This window comes from Nerophis lumbriciformis, linkage group LG36 (assembly GCF_033978685.3).
Source record: "Nerophis lumbriciformis linkage group LG36, RoL_Nlum_v2.1, whole genome shotgun sequence".
Taxonomy (NCBI): domain Eukaryota; kingdom Metazoa; phylum Chordata; class Actinopteri; order Syngnathiformes; family Syngnathidae; genus Nerophis; species Nerophis lumbriciformis.
In genome coordinates, this window is record NC_084583.2 from 12,284,711 (window position 1) to 12,306,674 (window position 21,964).

Here is a 21,964-nt window from a genome sequence, read left to right on the forward strand (position 1 = left end):
TGTCTACAGAATATATTAATTGATGAAAACTGGGCTGTCTGCACTCTCAAAGTGCATGTTGTTGCCAAATGTATTTCATATGCTGAAAACCTAGTTCATAGTTGTTAGTTTCCTTTAATGCCAAACAAACACATACCAATCGTTGGTTAGAAGGCGATCGCCGAATTCGTCCTCGCTTTCTCCCGTGTCGCTGGCTGTCGTGTCGTTTTCGTCGGTTTCGCTTGCATACGGTTCAAACCGACATGGCTCAATAGCTTCAGTTTCTTCTTCAATTTCGTTTTCGCTACCTGCCTCCACACTACAACCATCCGTTTCAATACATGCGTAATCTGTTGAATCGCTTAAGCCGCTGAAATCCGAGTCTGAATCCGAGCTAATGTCGCTATAGCTTGCTGTTCTTTCCGCCATGTTTGTTTGTGTTGGCTTCACTATGTGACGTCACAGGAAAATGGACGGGTGGTTAAAATCAGGCACTCTGAAGCTTTTTTTTTAGGGATATTGCGTGACGGGTAAAATTTTGAAAAAAACTTCGAAAAATATAATAAGCCACTGGGAACTGATTTTTAATGGTTTTAACCATTCTGAAATTGTGATAATGTTCCCCTTTAAATGTTGTAAAATCCCGGTATTTGTTTTTCAATGTGGCATTGGACAAATAATTACGCACAACACAATAAAGCGCCCTTATTCTCCTGCTGATCTGGTTACTTAACTCAACATTTTGAGGTGACTCAATGGTTTTAAATATTTTTAACTAATATTGCTCATTATTAATATTGCCATCATTAGTGACTGTGTATTATTTTTGTTTTAATTTTGGTGAATGTATATATGTTTGTATTACTTTTGTTATTATTATTATTATTACTATTATTGTTCATAGTTCCATTTATTATGATACAAATATATATATATATATATATATATTTTGCATATTTTCCAAAACAAAAAAATATATAAAAAAAGCACATTTAATATTTGATAACTTGACTAATGCTATATTAGAATAGTCATAAAAAGTCAATATTTACAATCATTGTTCAGTATATTTTTGTATTTTATTAGTCACAGTTTGGTGGTATTCAAAACGAATATATAATAACTAAAAAAAACTAATGACATCATGTAGACAATATAAGATAAAAAAAATAACAAAGTCAGCAAATATTTTGGCCAGGCTGTAAAGATAATACTAAAATATTATTTTTAATTACAGTGTGTTGACCTGCTTCATGTAATAATTGTTTGTGGCAGTAAATGAATAAATATAGTAAGGTTGTGCTGTGATAAGGTTGTAATATTTGTACCCTGGTGGTGTCACTATAACATCAGAGGACAGAAGGGATGATGTTCCTCCCACATCCTTTGTTTGGTGCATCATTTGTAGAAGGCAAGTGAACCAGGAGGGCCGTGTGTGTTTTACGCAAATAATTACAGCATTTGGAACGAGGAGGGATATAATTCATTGGAGGAGCAATATTGGATTTTTAAAATTTTGTTTTTGAACGATGGAGAGCGGAAAATGCTGCCGCTGGTTGTTTTTTGTTGTGTGTCTGCTTTTGTATTTGGGAGGAAGAACCTCGGCTGAATTGCGCTACTCGATTCCAGAGGAGGTGAACGAAGGAACTGTGGTCGGGAATGTGGCCAAGGATCTAGGTCTGGACAAATCCTCTCTGGTGGACCGACAGTTCCGTGTGGTGTCTGGATCGAAGGAGGCGTTCTTTCACGTCAGGCCGGAAAGTGGTGCGTTAGAGGTCCGTAGGAAAATCGACAGAGAGGCGCTTTGTGGGGGCAGCGGAGCTTGCGTCATGGAGCTGAAAATTCTGGTTGAAAATCCGCTAGAAATGCATCACGTCGTTGTGGAAATTACTGATGTGAACGACCACTCCCCGAGATTTTCTGATAAAGAGCAAGTATTTGAAATAGCTGAGCATTCATCTCCTGGCACACGCTTCCAGCTGCACGCTGCAAGTGATCCAGATGCTGGAATTAACTCAGTGCGCACATATACATTGACGTCTAATGAGCACTTTGAATTAGATATAAGTCAAACTGATGAAGAGAAAATACCATTCTTAGTGTTGAAAAAGTTATTAGACAGAGAACAAAATAAAAATCACTCATTAATTGTTACTGCAGTTGATGGAGGGAAACCACAAAGATCAGGAATACTTAATGTAACAATTATTGTTCTTGACAGTAATGATAACCGTCCAGTGTTTAGTCAAGAAACTTACACTGTTGAAATAAAAGAAAATATTTCAGTTGGAACAAGTATTATACGAGTTTTTGCAACAGATCCAGATGAAGGCATTAACGGAGAAATACAATACAGCCTTGGAAAAACTGTAAATAAAGCTTATGATGTATTTGAACTAGACAAGTTAAGTGGACTCATCAAACTGAAAGGAGCTTTGGATTTTGAGGATTCAGAGATTTATAAACTTGACATTCAGGCATCTGATAAAGGACAACCTCCTTTAACAGGCAGGTGTCGAGTCATAATTAAAATTAAAGACATTAATGATAATCCTCCAGAAATAGAAGTGACATCACTGTCCAATAAAGTGTCTGAAGACTCCAAACCTGGAACAGTTATTTCCCTCATTAGTGTTACGGATAAAGATTCCGGAGTAAATGGCAAAATTATTTCACAGATCACCAATAATGTCCCTTTTGAGTTAAAACCTTCATACAAGGAGAACATTTACTCAGTTGTCACTAAAGGTTATTTAGATAGAGAGGAGGTGTCGGACTATAAAATAACAATAACATCAACAGACTGTGGTGAACCTCCAATGTCGACTTCTAAAACTTTAGATATTCAGGTATCAGATGTGAATGATAACAGACCACATTTCCACCAGTATCCACTCTATTTTTACCTGTCAGAAAATAATGTCGCTGGACATTCAGTATTCTCAGTTACTGCTACTGACAGTGATGTGGATGAAAATGCAGTTATTTCTTACCATATCATGAGAGCAGGGAAAGAAAAAGATGTGACAACCTTTTTAAATATAAATTCAGACAATGGACAAATATCAGCACTAAAAAGTTTTGACTTTGAGACGCTGAAAAGTTTCCAGTTCCAAGTAGTGGCCACAGACGGTGGAAGTCCTCCACTGAGCAGCAACGTGACAGTGAACGTGTTCATTCTGGATCAGAACGACAACGCTCCAGTCATCCTGTATCCAGTCAGCTCCAACGGTTCTGCTGAAGGTGTGGAGGAGATTCCCCGCAATATGAAAGCAGGAGACTTGGTGACTAAAGTCAGAGCCTATGATGCTGATATAGGATATAACGGCTGGTTACTGTTTTCACTGCAGCAAGTCACTGACCACAGTCTCTTTACTTTGGACCGCTATACGGGCCAGATCAGAACACTTCGCTCATTCACAGAGACGGACGAGGCTGAGCATGGACTGCTCATACTGGTCAAAGACAATGGCAACGTTTCCCTGTCAGCAACAGCTACTGTGACTGTCAAACTTGTGGAGCCCAAAGAGGCTTTTGCAGCTTCTGATGTCAAACGTGCAGCAGCAAAAGTGGACGAGGAGGACGACAATGTGACTTTTTACCTCATCGTCACTTTGGGCTCGGTCTCGCTGCTTTTTGTCATCAGCATCATCGTGCTGATCGCCATGCAGTGCTCCAAATCCACAGAGTACACTTCCAAATATCTCCAAGACGCTAATTATGATGGGACACTGTGTCACAGCATCCAGTACAGATCAGGAGACAAACGCTACATGCTAGTTGGACCCAGAATGAGTATAGGTTCTACTATAGTCCCGGGCAGCCACGCCAACACTCTGGTGCTCCCTGACAGGAGACACACTTCTTCTGGGGAGGTAAGACTTCATGCTTTTGTAGTTTATGGATTTTCAATGAATATACTTGCAATTATTGTCATTGTACTGCAATAATATTTATTTACAACACAACTCATGTTGATGTTGTTCTTGTCATGCATTGGTTTTGGTTGTATCCACATGCAGTTTTGAGGTGACCTACTTTTTTTCCATATACTTAATATTATTAGCAACATTGATAATTTAATGATTATGTGTTTTTATTGGTCATTTTAATTAGTAGACGTGATTATTTTTAAAACAATACTCGCATACTGTTTCAATAAATAATGTTACTAATGTCATTGTAAATTATCAGTTGTTCATGAGAAGTTACATTTTGTGAATTTTTGGGGTTTTGTAATTTTTTACAGTCATTTGTTGTATGGTTAGAGTCAATTTGTTTATACCTGGGGATGGGTTTATTGGCAACACTAAATTGGCCCTAGTGTGTGAATGTGAGTGTGAATGCTGTCTGTCTATCTGTGTTGGCCCCTGCGATGAGGTGGCGACTTGTCCAGGGTGTACCGCGCCTCCCGGCTGATTGTGGCTGAGATAGGCTTCAGCACCCTCCGCGACCCCAAAGGGAATACGCGGTAGAGAATGGATGGATGGATACTGTTAAATGTTGTGAAATCAGTGTGGCATTGGACAAATAGTTAAGCACAACACAATAAAGCGCCCTTATTCTCCTGCTGATCTGGTTACTTAACTCAACATTTTGAGGTGACTCAATTGTTTTAAATATTTTTAAATAATATTGCTCATTATTAATATTGCCATCATTAGTGACTGTGTATTATTATTGTTTTAATTTTGGTGAATGTATGTATGTTTGTATTACTTTTGTTATTATTATTATTATTATTATTATTATTATTCATAGTTTCATTTATTGTAATAAATATATATATATATTTTGCATATTTTCCAAAACAAAAAAAACTATAAACAAAAGTACATTTAATATTTGATAACTTGACTAATGCTATATTAGAATAGTCATAAAAAGTCAATATTTACAATCATTGTTCAGTATATTTTTTTATGTTATTAGTCACAGTTTGGTTGTATTCAAAACGAATATATAATAAAAAAAACTAATTACATCATGGAGACTATAAGATAAAAAATAGCAAAGTCAGCAAATATTTTGGCCAGGCTGTACAGATAATACTAAAATATTATTTTTAATTACAGTGTGTTGACCTGCTTCATGTAATAAGTGTTTGTGGCAATAAATGAATAAATACAGTAAGGTTGTGCTGTGATAAGGTTGTAATATTTGTACCCTGGTGGTGTCACTATAACATCAGAGGACAGAAGGGATGATGTTCCTCCCACATCCTTTGTTTGGTGCATCATTTGTAGAAGGCAAGTGAACCAGGAGGGCCGTGCGTGTTTTACGCAAATAATTACAGCATTTGGAACGAGGAGGGATATAATTCATTGGAGGAGCAATATTGGATTTTTAAAATTTTGTTTTTGAACGATGGAGAGCGGAAAATGCTGCCGCTGGTTGTTTTTTGTTTTGTGTCTGCTTTTGTATTTGGGAGGAAGAACCTCGGCTGAATTGCGCTACTCGATTCCAGAGGAGGTGAACGAAGGAACTGTGGTCGGGAATGTGGCCAAGGATCTAGGTCTGGACAAATCCTCTCTGGTGGACCGACAGTTCCGTGTGGTGTCTGGATCGAAGGAGGCGTTCTTTCACGTCAGGCCGGAAAGTGGTGCGTTAGAGGTCCGTAGGAAAATCGACAGAGAGGCGCTTTGTGGGGGCAGCGGAGCTTGCGTCATGGAGCTGAAGATTCTCGTTGAAAATCCGCTAGAAATGCATCACGTCGTTGTGGAAATTACTGATGTGAACGACCACTCCCCGAGATTTTCTGATAAAGAGCAAGTTATTGAAATAGCTGAGCATTCATCACCCGGACGCCGATTCGAGCTGCACGCTGCAAGTGATCCAGATGCTGGAATTAACTCAGTGCGCACATATACATTGACGTCTAATGAGCACTTTGATTTAGATATAAGTCAAACTGATGAAGAGAAAATACCATTTTTAGTGTTGAAAAAGGCTTTAGACAGAGAACAAAATCAAAATCACTCATTAATTGTTGCTGCAGTTGATGGAGGGAAACCACAAAGATCAGGAATACTTAATGTAACAATTATTGTTCTTGATATTAATGATAACTTACCACTTTTTAGTCAAGATACTTACAGTATTGAAATAAAAGAAAGTACTCCAGTTGGAACAAGTATTGTACAAGTTAATGCAACAGATCCAGATGAAGGGGTTAATGGAGAAATACAATACAGCCTTGGAAAAATTGTAAATAAAGCTTATGATGTATTTGAACTAGACAAGTTAAGTGGACTCATAAAGCTGAAAGGAGCTTTGGATTTTGAGGATTCAGAGATTTATAAACTTGAGATACATGCATCTGATAAAGGACAACCTCCTTTAACAGGCAGGAGTCGAGTCATAATTAAAATTAAAGACATTAATGATAATCCTCCAGAAATAGAAGTGACATCACTGTCCAATAAAGTGTCGGAAGACTCCAAACCTGGAACAGTTATTTCCCTCATTAGTGTTACGGATAAAGATTCCGGAGTAAATGGCAAAATTATTTCACAGATCACCAATAATGTCCCTTTTGAGTTAAAACCTTCATACAAGGAGAACATTTACTCGGTTGTCACTAAAGACTATTTAGATAGAGAGCAGGTGTCGGACTATAAAATAACAATAACATCAACAGACTGTGGTGAACCTCCAATGTCGACTTCTAAAACTTTAGATATTCAGGTATCAGATGTGAATGATAACAGACCACATTTCCACCAGTATCCACTCTATTTTTACCTGTCAGAAAATAATGTCGCTGGACATTCAGTATTCTCAGTTACTGCTACTGACAGTGATGTGGATGAAAATGCAGTTATTTCTTACCATATCATGAGAGCAGTGAAAGAAAAAGATGTGACAACCTTTTTGAATATTAATTCAGACAATGGACAAATATCAGCACTAAAAAGTTTTGACTTTGAGACGCTGAAAAGTTTCCAGTTCCAAGTCGTGGCCACAGACGGTGGAAGTCCTCCACTGAGCAGCAACGTGACAGTGAACGTGTTCATTCTGGATCAGAACGACAACGCTCCAGTCATCCTGTATCCAGTCAGCTCCAACGGTTCTGCTGAAGGTGTGGAGGAGATTCCCCGCAATATGAAAGCAGGAGACTTGGTGACTAAAGTCAGAGCCTATGATGCTGATATAGGATATAACGGCTGGTTACTGTTTTCACTGCAGCAAGTCACTGACCACAGTCTCTTTACTTTGGACCGCTATACGGGCCAGATCAGAACACTTCGCTCATTCACAGAGACGGACGAGGCTGAGCATGGACTGCTCATACTGGTCAAAGACAATGGCAACGTTTCCCTGTCAGCAACAGCTACTGTGACTGTCAAACTTGTGGAGCCCAAAGAGGCTTTTGCAGCTTCTGATGTCAAACGTGCAGCAGCAAAAGTGGGCGAGGAGGACGACAATGTGACTTTTTACCTCATCGTCACTTTGGGCTCGGTCTCGCTGCTTTTTGTCATCAGCATCATCGTGCTGATCGCCATGCAGTGCTCCAAATCCACAGAGTACACTTCCAAATATCTCCAAGACGCTAATTATGATGGGACACTGTGTCACAGCATCCAGTACAGATCAGGAGACAAACGCTACATGCTAGTTGGACCCAGAATGAGTATAGGTTCTACTATAGTCCCGGGCAGCCACGCCAACACTCTGGTGCTCCCTGACAGGAGACACACTTCTTCTGGGGAGGTAAGAACTTGAAAAGTAGTGCTTTGTGTTGTTGTTTTTTAACTGTTTTGCAATGCATTGTAGGTGAGCTAAGCTGATATAAGATGCCTTATACCCATTTCAGGCATACCTTTTGTATTTAAGCTGAAGTGATCATTGTTAAATTATGTAGTGACATACAGTACATGGAGTGTGAGTGTGTTTGTGTGACAAGTTATTCTTCAATCAGCTAAAATTTGCATTCAAGTCCTATTGCTTTTTGAAAGCTTAAATTGGGGTTTTTCTTCCGTAATAAGCAATGTTTTTATCAGGGGCGTCACTAGCTTTTAAGGACGGGGGGGGCTTTGCCCCCAGGAGATGCACAGGATGCGAGTGAATGTTACGCACGAGCACACAACTTCACAAACGGCTAACAAAGGCTTAGAAATTATTCATTGTTATTATTATTATTTTTTTTAAATGCACGAAACGAAATGAAATGCTCCCCGGGACGATGGCTTTTAACCATACATTTTCTTTTTCTTTTTATGTATTTATTCATTTTACATTTTATATTAAATGTCTTGTTTTTTCCTCCCTCTGAAAATCCTATTAAATGTTTAACAAGCCATCCTATAATAATAAAACAGCTATTAATGTAACAATACAATAAAACAAATATATTTAATGATGTTTTTTTCATTATTTTAACAATAGGCTTATGTATATTACTTTATATAGATTCTACAAGAAACACAAAAATTAAAAAATAAATGATTTACAATTGCACACACAAGGTTTTGTGCAGCTTCACTCATTGTAAAGGAAGATAATGTGCTTCGTACACCTGCAGGACCGCAAGGAAGGTCGCAGAGAAAATGTGGGCTGGAATTTGAGTGATGTGGGCATTTTCTATATGAACAAGTGGAATGGATTGGATACCGACGCACGAAAGGGGCTCTTTACCTTACGCTACGAAGTGAGGGGAAACTGAGTGAATAATAACAGGTTATATGATTATTTATTTAAACTCATATTTGGGCCACTTTATAATGAATATGTCGGCATTTATTTGTATAAAAAAAAAAAATAAAAAAAAACACCAAATTATTTAGGGGGGCTTAATAATATTTTAGGGGGGCTTTAGCCCCCTTAAAATAGGCCTGACAACGCCAATGGCTTGTGTCATGCGATTGCTTGTGTCACGCTTAGTTCATGCTGCTCGTTTTCATGTCCAATCCCAAGTTTTTGCTATGTTGTTCGATTCATGCCGTGTCCACGTAAGTGTTAGTTGTTTCATGCCTCAGTAAGTCTTGTTTGTTCCATGCCATAGTCCATGTTAAGTGTTTAGCTTCAATGTTTCCTGCTTTAAGTTGTTCGTTAGCTTCTCGCGTGAACGGCACACTTTTCTTGTATTTGGTTCCGGTCTTTGTCTTGTGTAGGATTCATTGAGAAAATACATATGTTCCTACCTTCACACCTTGTCCGGAATAGTCCGATTGCTTCCCGGGAGAACAAACCTCGCAGTAAACTGTGACCCCCTTGTTATGACAGAAGCAGCATGTAGGTTGTCTCTAAGTGTGTACTAAGTTTAATATTGCACACTGGTTTACAGTTTGTTGAAAGCATTTGTGACCTATACAGAATATTCCAAATAATTCTACAATGAATGGTAAATGGTTAATGGGTCATACTTGTATAGCGCTTTTTTACCTTTTTAAGGAACTCAAAGCGCTTTGACACTATTTTCCACATTCACCCATTCACACACACACATACACACACACATTCACACATTCATACACTGATGGCGGGAGCTGCCATGCACTGCGCTAAGCAGGCCCTACAGGAGCAAGGGTGAAGTGTCCACTGCTGTAAATGACACTTTAGCTAATGGGCCAAATGCCATTTAAAAAAAAAAAAATCTGCATTGGCACACAAATCAAAATAATTGCTCACCCCTGCTCTATAGCTCTTATCGAAAAAATAAAGTTAAACAACGAATATACTTAACCTGCATACACCAGTGCCGCATTATTATTTGTAATTATTATTGCTCATGACTGTATGATCAGTGTCAGAGCTTGGTCCGCATTGCCGGCAGTAAGTCGGACACGTTTCCAGTGAGGGTTGGACTCCGCCAAGGCTGCCCTTTGTCACCGATTCTGTTCATAACTTTTATGGACAGAATTTCTAGGCGCAGTCAAGGCGTTTGAGGGGATCTGGTTTGGTGGCTGCAGGATTAGGTCTCTGCTTTTTGCAGATGATGTGGTCCTGATGGCTTCATCTGGCCAGGATCTTCAGCTCTCACTGGATCGGTTCGCAGCCGAGTGTGAAGCGACTGGGATGAGAATCAGCACCTCCAAGTCCGAGTCCATCTCCGGGTTGGGGAGGAGATCTTGCCCCAAGTGGAGGAGTTCAAGTACCTCGGAGTCTTGTTCACGAGTGAGGGAAGAGTGGATCGGCATACTTGCCAACCCTCCCGAATTTTCCGGGAGACTCCCGAAATTCATTGCCTCTCCCGAAAACCTCCCGGGACAAATATTCTCCCGAAAATCTCCCGATTTTCAGCCGGAGCTGGAGGCCACACCCCTTCCAGTTCCATGCGGACCTGAGTGAGGACAGCCTTTTTTCACGATGGGAGGACAACAGGGTGACAAGAAATAAATCATCCAGACTAGAGATAAATTGTATTATTATGTTTATCTTACCTAAAAATAAATATATTTATTAATTAAAAAAACAAAAAACTAAATACATGTTTACTATATTTTGCTAAAAACATCAAAAATTAATTGTATTTTTATTTGTATTTTTTCTGACTCCTTATTACATCCAGCCATAGAATTATGCATTAAAATAAACATATTTGAAATAATTAATTTTAAATGATCATAATAATTCATTTAAAATGACCATATTTAATTATTAAAATAATTGCTTGTTTATCAACAACTTTAGCATTTTATTCATTACATTTTGAAGCTCTCAGAAGCCAAGTTATATTATATTCCTTAAGATTTATTTATGCAAGTTTGAAGTATCAATTATCTAAACACAGTTTTGTTTGCATATTTTCAGGATGTATATATATATACATATATATATATATATATATATATATATATATATATATATATATATATATGAAATACTTGGTGAATTCTAGTTGTCAATATACTCCTCCCCTCTAAACCACGCCCCCAACCACGCCCTGCCCCACCCCCGACCACGCCCCCCACCCCCCACCTCCCGAAGTCGGAGGTCTCAAGGTTGGCAAGTATGGTGGATCGTGAGGTCGACAGGCGGATCGGTGCGGCGTCTTCAGTAAAGCGGACGCTGTATCGATCCGTTGTGGTGAAGAAGGAGCTGAGCCGGAAGGCAAAGCTCTCAATTTACCGGTCGATCTACGTTCCCATCCTCACCTATGGTCATGAGGTTTGGGTTATGACCGAAAGGACAAGATCACGGGTACAAGCGGCCGAAATGAGTTTCCTCCGCCGGGTGGCGGGGCTCTCCCTTAGAGATAGGGTGAGAAGCTCTGCCATCCGGGCGGAGCTCAAAGTAAAGCCGCTGCTCCTCCACATGGAGAGGAGCCAGATGAGGTGGTTCGGGCATCTGGTCAGGATGCCACCCGAACGCCTCCCTAGGGAGGTGTTTAGGGCACGTCCGACCGGTAGGAGACCGCGGTGAAGACCCAGGACACGTTGGGAAGACTATGTCTCCCGGCTGGCCTGGGAACGCCTCGGGGTCCCACAGGAAGAGCTGGACGAAGTGGCTGGGGAGAGGGAAGTCTGGGCTTCCCTGCTTAGGCTGCTGCCTCCGCGACCCGACCTCGGATAAGCGGAAGAAGATGGATGGATGGATGGATTAATGCTCATATATTTTTGGTTTCATTCATGCTGAATTTGTCTGTAAACTATGCTGCAAGAGGTACCAACAAAGGTGCATAATTTGTTTTTTGATCCCTATGCTATGAATTTATCTATACTGGTTACACGGGGTTTTGCGTAATGGTGCATGGCGTAATGCATTTCATGACGTAATATGCACTTTTAAGCGTTTATTTTAAAAAAAATTAGAGGAGTACTTCCTAGAGGCAATCACTTGGTGTCAGTGTGTGAGCGTGGATGTGTTCCAAACGACGCTCTCTGGTCCTCCCCTTTGTGAGGGGGATTTTACACAATAGTGCCAGATGCGTTCTGGACGTGCATGCATTCCGTATATGAGCAGTTTGAGGACGAACACACATTGTTCCAGAATAATCTTTATTTTTTTCAAGGTGATATTTGTTTAAATATCTGGGTGGCTTTGTCGTCGTTCCATCACGATGAACCCAACAGACTCATCCGGAGGACAATGGCGACTTATTCCTTTCTTTGTTGCATTATTTTTGCCGTGGAGCAGAGTTGGCGCACAGATCAGATATTCCATCGCCGAAGAGGCGAAAGAAGGAACTGTTGTGGGGAACATAGCCAAGGATTTGGGGTTAGAAAAAGGCACGCTGAAGGAGAGAGGATACCGCATCGCGGAAAGCGCATCGGAGCCGTTTTTTCGCGTGAATCACGACGACGGCCTGCTGTGCGTCAACCGCGTCATCGACAGGGAGAAGGTGTGCGCACGGAGCAGCGTGTGCGTAATTCAGCTTAAAACGCTGCTGGAAACCCCGCTGGAGATCCACTACGTGAGCGTGGAGGTGCTGGACGTGAACGACAACTCGCCCAGCTTCTCTAGCAACACGTCGCGTCTGAACATATCCGAGTCGGCTTTGCCCGGGCTGCGCCTCCAGCTGCAGGCCGCGCACGATCCGGACGTGGGCCCCTTCTCAGTCCAGGAGTATAAACTCAGTGCTAATGAGCATTTTCGTTTGGAAGTGAAAAATCGAGGGAAGGACGGTAAAATACCAATATTAGTTTTGCTGAAGTCCCTGGACAGGGAAACAAAGAGCCAACACAAGCTGCGCATTTCAGCTATTGATGGAGGGAAACCAAGTAGGTCCGGGACTGCTGAAATTTCGGTGCATGTTTTGGACATTAATGATAACATTCCAGTTTTCACTGAAGACACATATTCCGTACTTTTGAATGAAAATGCCCCGATTGGCACAACCGTTATAAAAGTGAACGCCACTGATTTAGATGAGGGCTCCAACGGCGACATTATTTATACATTAGGTAATGTAAACAGCAGAATACATGACTTATTTAGTGTAAATCCGCTCACAGGTGTAATCACCGTGAAAGATCGGATTGATTTTGAAATAGAAGAGAGCTATGAGATTGACATACAAGCATCTGATAAAGGACCAGCACCTTTCAGGACAGATAAAAGTGTCATGGTAAAAATAGTTGATTTGAATGACAACACTCCACATATAGAGGTGACATCATTGTCCAGAGCAATAGCAGAGGATGCACGAGTGGGGACCACAGTGGCATTAATCAGTGTTCTCGATAAAGACTCCGGTCTGAATGGAAAGGTCATTTGTTCACTCAGTGTGAACATTCCCTTCATGTTATCACCTTCAACACAGGATAATATGTATTCTGTAGTCACAAAATCGCTACTGGATAGAGAAAAGCAATCCACGTACGAGGTTACTGTTGTTGCGAGAGATGCGGGCGTACCACCCTTGTCATCTGAAAAAAGCATAACGGTTGTTGTGTCGGATGTAAATGACAACAGTCCAGAGTTTTCATCTCGCCCTTACACCTTTTATGTAACGGAGAACAATCCTCCAGGCAAATCGGTGTTTTCTGTAAAGGCATTTGACCACGATGAAGGCGATAATGCTCATATTCTATATACTATTGTACGAGACGGACATCTCTATTTACACAGTCTGAATATCAATTCGGACAATGGAGACATTTCAGCACTAAAAAGTTTTGACTTTGAGACGCTAAAAAGTTTCCAGTTCCAAGTAGTGGCTACAGACGGTGGAAGTCCTCCACTGAGCAGCAACGTGACGGTGAACGTGTTCATTCTGGATCAGAACGACAACGCTCCGGTCATCCTGTATCCAGTCAGCTCCAACGGTTCTGCCGAAGGTGTGGAGGAGATTCCCCGCAATATGAAAGCAGGAGACTTGGTGACTAAAGTCAGAGCCTATGATGCTGATATAGGATATAACGGCTGGTTACTGTTTTCACTGCAGCAAGTCACTGACCACAGTCTCTTTACTTTGGACCGCTATACGGGCCAGATCAGAACACTTCGCTCATTCACAGAGACGGACGAGGCTGAGCATGGACTGCTCATACTGGTCAAAGACAATGGCAACGTTTCCCTGTCAGCAACAGCTACTGTGACTGTCAAACTTGTGGAGCCCAAAGAGGCTTTTGCAGCTTCTGATGTCAAACGTGCAGCAGCAAAAGTGGACGAGGAGGATGACAATGTGACTTTTTACCTCATCGTCACTTTGGGCTCGGTCTCGCTGCTTTTTGTCATCAGCATCATCGTGCTGATCGCCATGCAGTGCTCCAAATCCACAGAGTACACTTCCAAATATCTCCAAGACGCTAATTATGATGGGACACTGTGTCACAGCATCCAGTACAGATCAGGAGACAAACGCTACATGCTAGTTGGACCCAGAATGAGTATAGGTTCTACTATAGTCCCGGGCAGCCACGCCAACACTCTGGTGCTCCCTGACAGGAGACACACTTCAGGCGAGGTAAGACAGTTATTTGAAAATTGTTGCTCATTTGCATTTGTAGTCTGGTCCGTTGAATGGTTTAAATTTTGGTTATCAGACACAGCAACATACTCACTTTATACATTTTTTGGGGCTTTGTGTTGTGATGTATGCCTTTAAAGTGCGTTTTTGCACATGTAATCATACTGTAGGGCCTAGTTAATATAGCAAAGGTTTGATATTGTGACTTACTTTCCTTTAGACTATGGGTGTCAAACTCTGGCCCGCGGGCCAAATTTGGCCTGCCGTGTATTTTCACTTGGCCCTTGATGTCAGGCTTGTCCCTGACAGTTTGACTGTGTTTTAGTTTTTTCTCTGCGTTTGTCTTAGTTTTCTGTCAGCGCTTTTATTTTGTCTTCATTTCCTACTTGTCTCCCTAAGTGCTGTGTCCCCTCAGCTGTGGCTGATTGGCACCTGGCCACACCTGGTGTCAATCAGCCAGCTGCTATTTAAACCTGCCTTCTCCTCCAGTCAGGGCTGGATTATTGTCATTGTCATTGTCATTGTCATTACTACCTGTCTTAACACTTGTCGTTGTAGCTCTGTCTACTTTTGTTTCACTCTGCTCATGTCCTAGTTCCTTCGTGTCACAGTAAGTGTTTTTGTTTCTTGTCGAAAGTTAGCCTCCGTGCTATTTTAGTTCATAACCAAGTTTGTTCTCCGCCTGTACCGCTGTTGATGAAGTATGCGTTGCATTCACTCGTGTGTGCGTATACTGAAGCCACACATATCTTGTGACTGGGTCTGAACGATGTTAGAATGGATGAAAAGCGGACGTGACAATAGCTCGTAGAGTACGTTAAAGGCAGTGCATTTAGAGCACGCCCCCAAGACTGTGGTCCGGGTGGACGAGATATAATGACTGATGAACACCTTCGTTCGATAATGAAGGTTGCCTCAGCTCAAAGCCTGAGCCTTGATATTAATGAACTAGCATCCAAGAAAGGATGCCAGGTATCTGGATTGGGCACATCAGATTAGATCAGTGTGTTGCAAACTGAGCAGTTTAAAGTCCTGAATGGTTGTTTTATTCATTGTTATTTTATATTCAAATGTATTAGCCTGTGGAAAAAGTTTATGTGGATATTTACCTCAGAAGGCCGCAAATAGAAAAGAGGCATTCACTTTTTATTTAAATTGTATTTGATATGCAATTGATATTTTTGAATTATTATTATTATTATTTGAAACTTGATTTTGCATGTCACTATAAAGTTATAAAAGGTTTGCTTGTTCAATATTCAATGCAAAACTTGTTTGGGTTCCTATTGAAAGGTTAATTTGTTCAACCTTGGCCCGCGGCTTTGTTCAGTTTGAAATTTTGGCCCACTCTGTATTTGAGTTTGACACGCCTTGTTCCATCCATCCATTTTCTACCGCTTATTCCCTTTTGGGGTCGCGGGGGGCGCTGGAGCCTATCTCAGCTACAATCGGGCGGAAGGCGGGGTACACCCTGGACAAGTCGCCACCTCATCGCAGGGCCAACACAGATAGACAGACAACATTCACACTCACATCCACACACTAGGGCCAATTAATATAGCAAATGCTTGATATTGTGACTTACTTTCCTTTAGACCACCTGTGCATACGATTGCAGTATTTTACACACATAATAACATCACTTGATTTGTATATGCTTTTCCCCATGCACTGTACTACTATGTATTTAAACTTATACCTGAACTTGGGTGATACACCACATATCAGAAACTATTCTTTTTATTCAGTTATTTTCTTATAGCAAAATTAAACCACTTGCCACCGATTTTTATCAAACTGGACATATATACGGCACCCTTAAAAAAGTAAAATTATCATAATTGATTCTCCTTACTTGACTGCAGGCTCATTAAACAGATGAGCGGGGATGACGTCATTCCAGCATGTGTAGGGTTTGCTCGCAGAGCAACGTTGCTGTCCATGGTGCTGAACATGTCTCCTGTTTCCACACATTCTGAAGCGACAGTTTTAGACATGTATTAACTTACAGTAATGTTATGTGTATGTACACTAAGTAAATACATATTTTAGAGGTTTTGATTTTAAATACTTTTATTTTTTTCCACAGTTTTTCCCTGGTAACATGTTGACAAGGGATTATGTATGCATCAAAATATCCATCCATCCATCCATTTTCTATAAAAGGTTGACTATTTTATTACATTTATTTTAACACAAGCATGTGTCAACTTGTAGCAAGCAATAGCAACGCAGGGTGTCGCTGTGATTGGTGCAAGGGTAGTGGTCTGCCGTTAATGCTCGTTCAAAACGGCTACATGTGTTGTTTTATGGATACTTTACGTGGCTTGTGCTGAAAGAGTGTCCACGTGATATTTAATGATAAGTAAATGACTGAGAGTTGAAGCATTTTGGGTTATATAGAGCATACTTGCCTACCTTGAGACCTCCGATTTCGGGAGGTGGGGGGCGTGGTCTGGGGGGCGTAGTTGGGGGCGTGGTTAAGAGGGGAGGAGTATATTTACAGCTAGAATTCACCAAGTCAAGTATTTCATATATATATATATATATATATATATATATATATATATATATATATATATATATATATATATATATATATATATATATATATATGAAATACTTGACTTTCAGTGAATTCTAGCTATACATATATTTTTTATTTTATTTTAATTTTATTATATATATATGAGAAATACTTGAATTTCAGTGTTCATTTATTTACACATTTACACATACATAACACTCATCTACTCATTGTTGAGTTAAGGGTTGAATTGTCCATCCTTGTTCTATTCTCTGTCACTATTTTTCTAACCATGCTGAACACCCTCTCTGATGATGCCTTCTGCTTTGTCTCCTTGTTGTGTGCGCAGTTGTGCACTGCACTCTCTAAAAGCCCTAGATGTTAATGTCACATATGCATGTACAGTATATGGCAGTATTGTCCTGTTTAAGAGTGTCACAACATTGCTGTTTACGGCAGACAAACTGTTTTACGGTAGACAAAAACGTGACTGCTGTTGTTGTGTGTTGTTGCCGCGCTGGGAGGACGTTAATGAAACTGCATAACAATAAACCCACATAAGAAACCAAGAACTCGCCCTTGATCATTCTACAGTTATAACGTCATTGGGCAGGCACGCTGTTTATATTGTGGGAACGCGGACGTGAAAACAGGCTGTCGACACGTCACTCAGGTCCGCATGAATTTTGGGAGATTTTCGGTAGAAAATTTGTCCCGGGAGGTTTTCGGGAGAGGCGCTGAATTTCGGGAGTCTCCCGGAAAATCCGGGAGGTTTGGCAAGTATGATATAGAGACTATATCAAACATGCTTTTTTCCTTTAAACCTAAAATACACAATACAGCTCTGGCTTGCTTGTTTTGTCTTAACATTTAATGTAATGGACATCTGTGCGTAATATTAAGTGATGGGTATTTAGGGCATGGATGCCATTTAAAAAAACAGCAGTTTGTGGTGCTAAATATACGTTGGTCATGCAGCATTTTGGATTAAGTGTCTTCTCAATCGCATACATTAGGTGGCAGTATGTTACCATACTAGACAAATTCATGTCTCAGCAGAGGATGAGCCCACCCTCTTTCATATCCAGTCTGGTTAGAGCGCATTCACTCCTCACTTGGAATAAGCGCTTGTGTAATTTGGTGTTGGTTTGCAAGAAAAAGGCTCTATTAGTTTCAGAAGGACATACTTTTCCAGTCTATGATGGAGTAAATAATCTAAACAAGCGGAGGATTTGTTCACATTTTTGGATTTCCACCTTGGTGCCGTACGATGGAACAAAGAGGACATGGTGCGAGTGTGCTGGGCGTATTGGCTTTGTTTTTATTTCTCAGCGCTGCTTACGCACAGCTGAGATATTCCATCTCCGAGGAGCTCAAAGAGGGCACTTTCGTCGGGAATGTTGCTAAGGATTTAGGGATAGATCCGTCATCGATAAAGCAGAGGAGATTCCGCATTATGTCCGGGTCGAATGAGCATCTCTTTAAGGTGAACGAGAACGAGGGGACTCTTTACGCAAACCGTCAAATTGACCGAGAGGAGGTGTGTAAGGAAAATAACGCATGCTTGATTCATCTTAAAACTGTCCTTGACGACCCACTGGAGGTGCATTATGTCACCGTGGAGGTGTTGGATTTAAATGATCACTCCCCCACGTTTCCAGAGAAAACAAAACGACTGGAAATCTCCGAGTCTGCTTTGCCGGGTACGAAATTCCAACTGCAAAATGCGCACGACCCAGATAGCGGTTCAAACACCGTGCAGCAGTATAAAATAAGCCAGACTGATCATTTCAAGCTCGAGGTGAAAGACCGAAGTCGAGATGGCAAAACGCCAATTTTGCAGTTGCAGCGGCAGCTGGACAGAGAGAACAAACGCAGCCACAAACTGGTGTTGACAGCCGTGGATGGCGGCCACCCGCCTAAAACGGGCTCTGTTGAAATCCACGTCGAGGTTCTGGACGTGAATGACAACATGCCGGTGTTCACTAAAGAGACGTACGCTGTAACGCTGCAAGAGAACGCCCCGCTGCGCACGACTGTCATACAAGTCAACGCCACGGACTCTGACGAAGGCTCCAACGGGGAGGTCATTTACTCATTCGGAAGTGACGTCAAAGACAAAATCAAGCAATTATTCCACATCGATCCTGTCACCGGGGAGATTATTGTAAAAGGCAATGTTGACTTTGAGGAACAGGACAGCTATGATATTGACATCCAGGCGTCAGACAAGGGAAGTATTCCATTCAAAACGGATAAAAGTGTCATTATTAAAATTATAGACATGAATGATAATTGTCCGGAGATAGAAGTGACGTCACTGTCTAGTGCTATTTCTGAGGACTCCCGGCCAGGAACTACAGTCGCTCTCATCAGTGTTACTGATTTAGATGCTGACTTGAATGGAAAAATCACTAGCTATGTTACTGAAGACTCTCCCTTTATGTTGACTGCGTCCATGCAGGATAACATGTTTGCTGTTGTCACCAAGTCACGGCTTGATAGGGAACATAAATCTGTATATGATATAACAATAAATGCTAAAGACTCCGGTGAGCCTGCCCTTACATCAGAAAAGACCATCACTGTTTTTATAGCTGATACAAATGATAACAATCCGGAGTTTTTATTGAGCCCTTATACTTTCTACATTCGTGAGAATAATCAGCCAGGAGCATCTGTCTTTTCCGTAAAGGCATCTGATCGAGATGAAGGAGTTAACAAGATCATTTCTTATCACATTTTTAGGAACGTGGCTTTAGAGAACAGAGACACTTCGTTTCTCAACATAAATTCCGAAACCGGTGATATTATTGCTTTAAAAAGTTTTGACTTTGAAACGCTGAAAAGTTTTCAGTTCCAAGTAGTGGCCACGGACGGTGGAAGTCCTCCACTGAGCAGCAACGTGACAGTGAACGTGTTCATTCTGGATCGGAACGACAACGCTCCGGTCATCCTGTATCCAGTCAGCTCCAACGGTTCTGCTGAAGGTGTGGAGGAGATTCCCCGCAATATGAAAGCAGGAGACTTGGTGACTAAAGTCAGAGCCTATGATGCTGATATAGGATATAACGGCTGGTTACTGTTTTCACTGCAGCAAGTCACTGACCACAGTCTCTTTACTTTGGACCGCTATACGGGCCAGATCAGAACACTTCGCTCATTCACAGAGACGGACGAGGCTGAGCATGGACTGCTCATACTGGTCAAAGACAATGGCAACGTTTCCCTGTCAGCAACAGCTACTGTGACTGTCAAACTTGTGGAGCCCAAAGAGGCTTTTGCAGCTTCTGATGTCAAACGTGCAGCAGCAAAAGTGGACGAGGAGGACGACAATGTGACTTTTTACCTCATCGTCACTTTGGGCTCGGTCTCGCTGCTTTTTGTCATCAGCATCATCGTGCTGATCGCCATGCAGTGCTCCAAATCCACAGAGTACACTTCCAAATATCTCCAAGACGCTAATTATGATGGGACACTGTGTCACAGCATCCAGTACAGATCAGGAGACAAACGCTACATGCTAGTTGGACCCAGAATGAGTATAGGTTCTACTATAGTCCCGGGCAGCCACGCCAACACTCTGGTGCTCCCTGACAGGAGACACACTTCTTCTGGGGAGGTAAGACAGCTATATTTTGTGACATCATAAAATAATGAACCCATGTCATAATATGGCTTAGTATCAACTCAAATTGTGTTTCTTTTGTGGCCTTATTTTTGTCATATATAAGGTCCTCGCACACTGCTTGTGCACTTCATACGTTGCAAACCTGATGTTGATTGCAAGGGTTTTTGAACGGTACATGTTCATTATGAGTCTTTTGAGAGAGAACTGCAAAAGGGTTTTCATCCTATGAAGGATTTTTAATTACATTTCATGTTCTTGTCTTTTGATTAATGTCCCATCCATCCATTGTCTACCGCTTGTCCCTTCTGGGGTCGCGGGGGGTGCTGGAGCCTTTCTCAGCTGCATTTGGGCGGAAGGCAGGGTACACCCTGGACAAGTCGCCACCTCATCACAGGGCCAACAGAGATAGACAGTCAACATTTACACTCACATTCACACACTAGGGCCAATTTTAGTGTTGCCAATCAACTTAACCCCAGGTGCATGTCTTTGGAGGTGGGAAGAAGCCGGAGTACCCGCAGTCACGGGGAGAACATGCAAACTCCACACAGAAAGATCCCGAGCCCGGGATTGAACTCAGGACTACTCAGGACCTTTGTTATGTGAGGCACATGCACTAACCCCTGTCCAACGGTGCTGCAATTGATTAATGTCATTGCTGATTAATATTTATAGGCTATTTTAAAGGCCTACTGAAACCCACTACTACCGACCATGCAGTCTGATAGTTTATACATCAATGATGAAATCTTAACATTGCAACACATGCCAATTCGGCCGGGTTAGCTTACTAAAGTGCAATTTTAAATTTTGCGTGAAATATCCTGCTGAAAACGTCTCGGTATGATGACGTCTGCGCGTGACGTCACGGATTGTAGAGGACGTTTTGGGACAGCATGGTGGCCAGCTATTAAGTCGTCTGTTTTCATCGCAAAATTCCACAGTATGCTGGACATCTGTGTTGGTGAATCTTTTGCAATTTGTTCAATGAACAATGGAGACAGCAAAGAAGAAAGCTGTAGGTGGGAAGTGGTGTATTGCGGGCGGCTGCAGCAACACAAACACAGCCGGTGTTTCATTGTTTACATTCCCGAAAGATGACAGTCAAGCTTTACCATTGGCCTGTGGAGAACTGGGACAACAGAGACTCTTACCAGGAGGACTTTGAGTTGGATACGCAGACGCGGTACCGTGAGTACGCATGCAGCTGCGGCTTCCAAATATTTGATCGCTTGCCTGTACGTGCGTGCGGCTATGTGCATGTCACGTACGTGACTTTGGGGACTTTGGGGAAATATATGTGCTGTATGAACTTTGGGGAGGTGAACGGTACTTTGGGCTGTGGGATTGAGTGTGCTGTGCAGGTGTTTGAGTTGTATTGGCGGGTTATATGGACGGGAGGGGGAGGTGTTTGTTATGCGGGATTAATTTGTGGCATATTAAATATAAGCCTGGTTGTGTTGTGGCTTATAGA

The 21,964-nt window shown here is 41.5% G+C and overlaps 4 protein-coding genes across 4 annotated transcripts; all 4 read left to right on the forward strand.

Moving 5' to 3' along the window:
- Window positions 1-1,224: 1,224 nt before the first annotated feature.
- On the forward strand, window positions 1,225-4,007 carry LOC133576899 (protocadherin alpha-8-like). The gene is made up of 2 exons (XM_072912397.1): window positions 1,225-3,854; window positions 4,002-4,007. The coding sequence occupies exons 1-2, from the start codon at window positions 1,509-1,511 to the stop codon at window positions 4,005-4,007; spliced, it is 2,352 nt and encodes a 783-aa protein (XP_072768498.1). The 5' UTR covers window positions 1,225-1,508.
- A 972-nt stretch (window positions 4,008-4,979) lies between these two features.
- On the forward strand, window positions 4,980-7,764 carry LOC133576820 (protocadherin alpha-8-like). The gene is made up of 2 exons (XM_061930160.1): window positions 4,980-7,692; window positions 7,756-7,764. Exons 1-2 carry the CDS (start codon window positions 5,347-5,349, stop codon window positions 7,762-7,764), a joined length of 2,355 nt encoding a protein of 784 aa, XP_061786144.1. The 5' UTR covers window positions 4,980-5,346.
- A 4,216-nt stretch (window positions 7,765-11,980) lies between these two features.
- LOC133576819 (protocadherin alpha-3-like) lies at window positions 11,981-16,206 on the forward strand. Its single transcript, XM_072912398.1, has 2 exons — window positions 11,981-14,329; window positions 16,198-16,206. The coding sequence occupies exons 1-2, from the start codon at window positions 11,981-11,983 to the stop codon at window positions 16,204-16,206; spliced, it is 2,358 nt and encodes a 785-aa protein (XP_072768499.1).
- Window positions 16,207-17,523: 1,317 nt separating this feature from the next.
- LOC133576969 (protocadherin alpha-3-like) lies at window positions 17,524-20,511 on the forward strand. Its single transcript, XM_061930414.2, has one exon. The coding sequence runs from the start codon at window positions 18,130-18,132 to the stop codon at window positions 20,509-20,511; it is 2,382 nt and encodes a 793-aa protein (XP_061786398.1). The 5' UTR covers window positions 17,524-18,129.
- The last annotated feature ends 1,453 nt before the right edge of the window (window positions 20,512-21,964 follow it).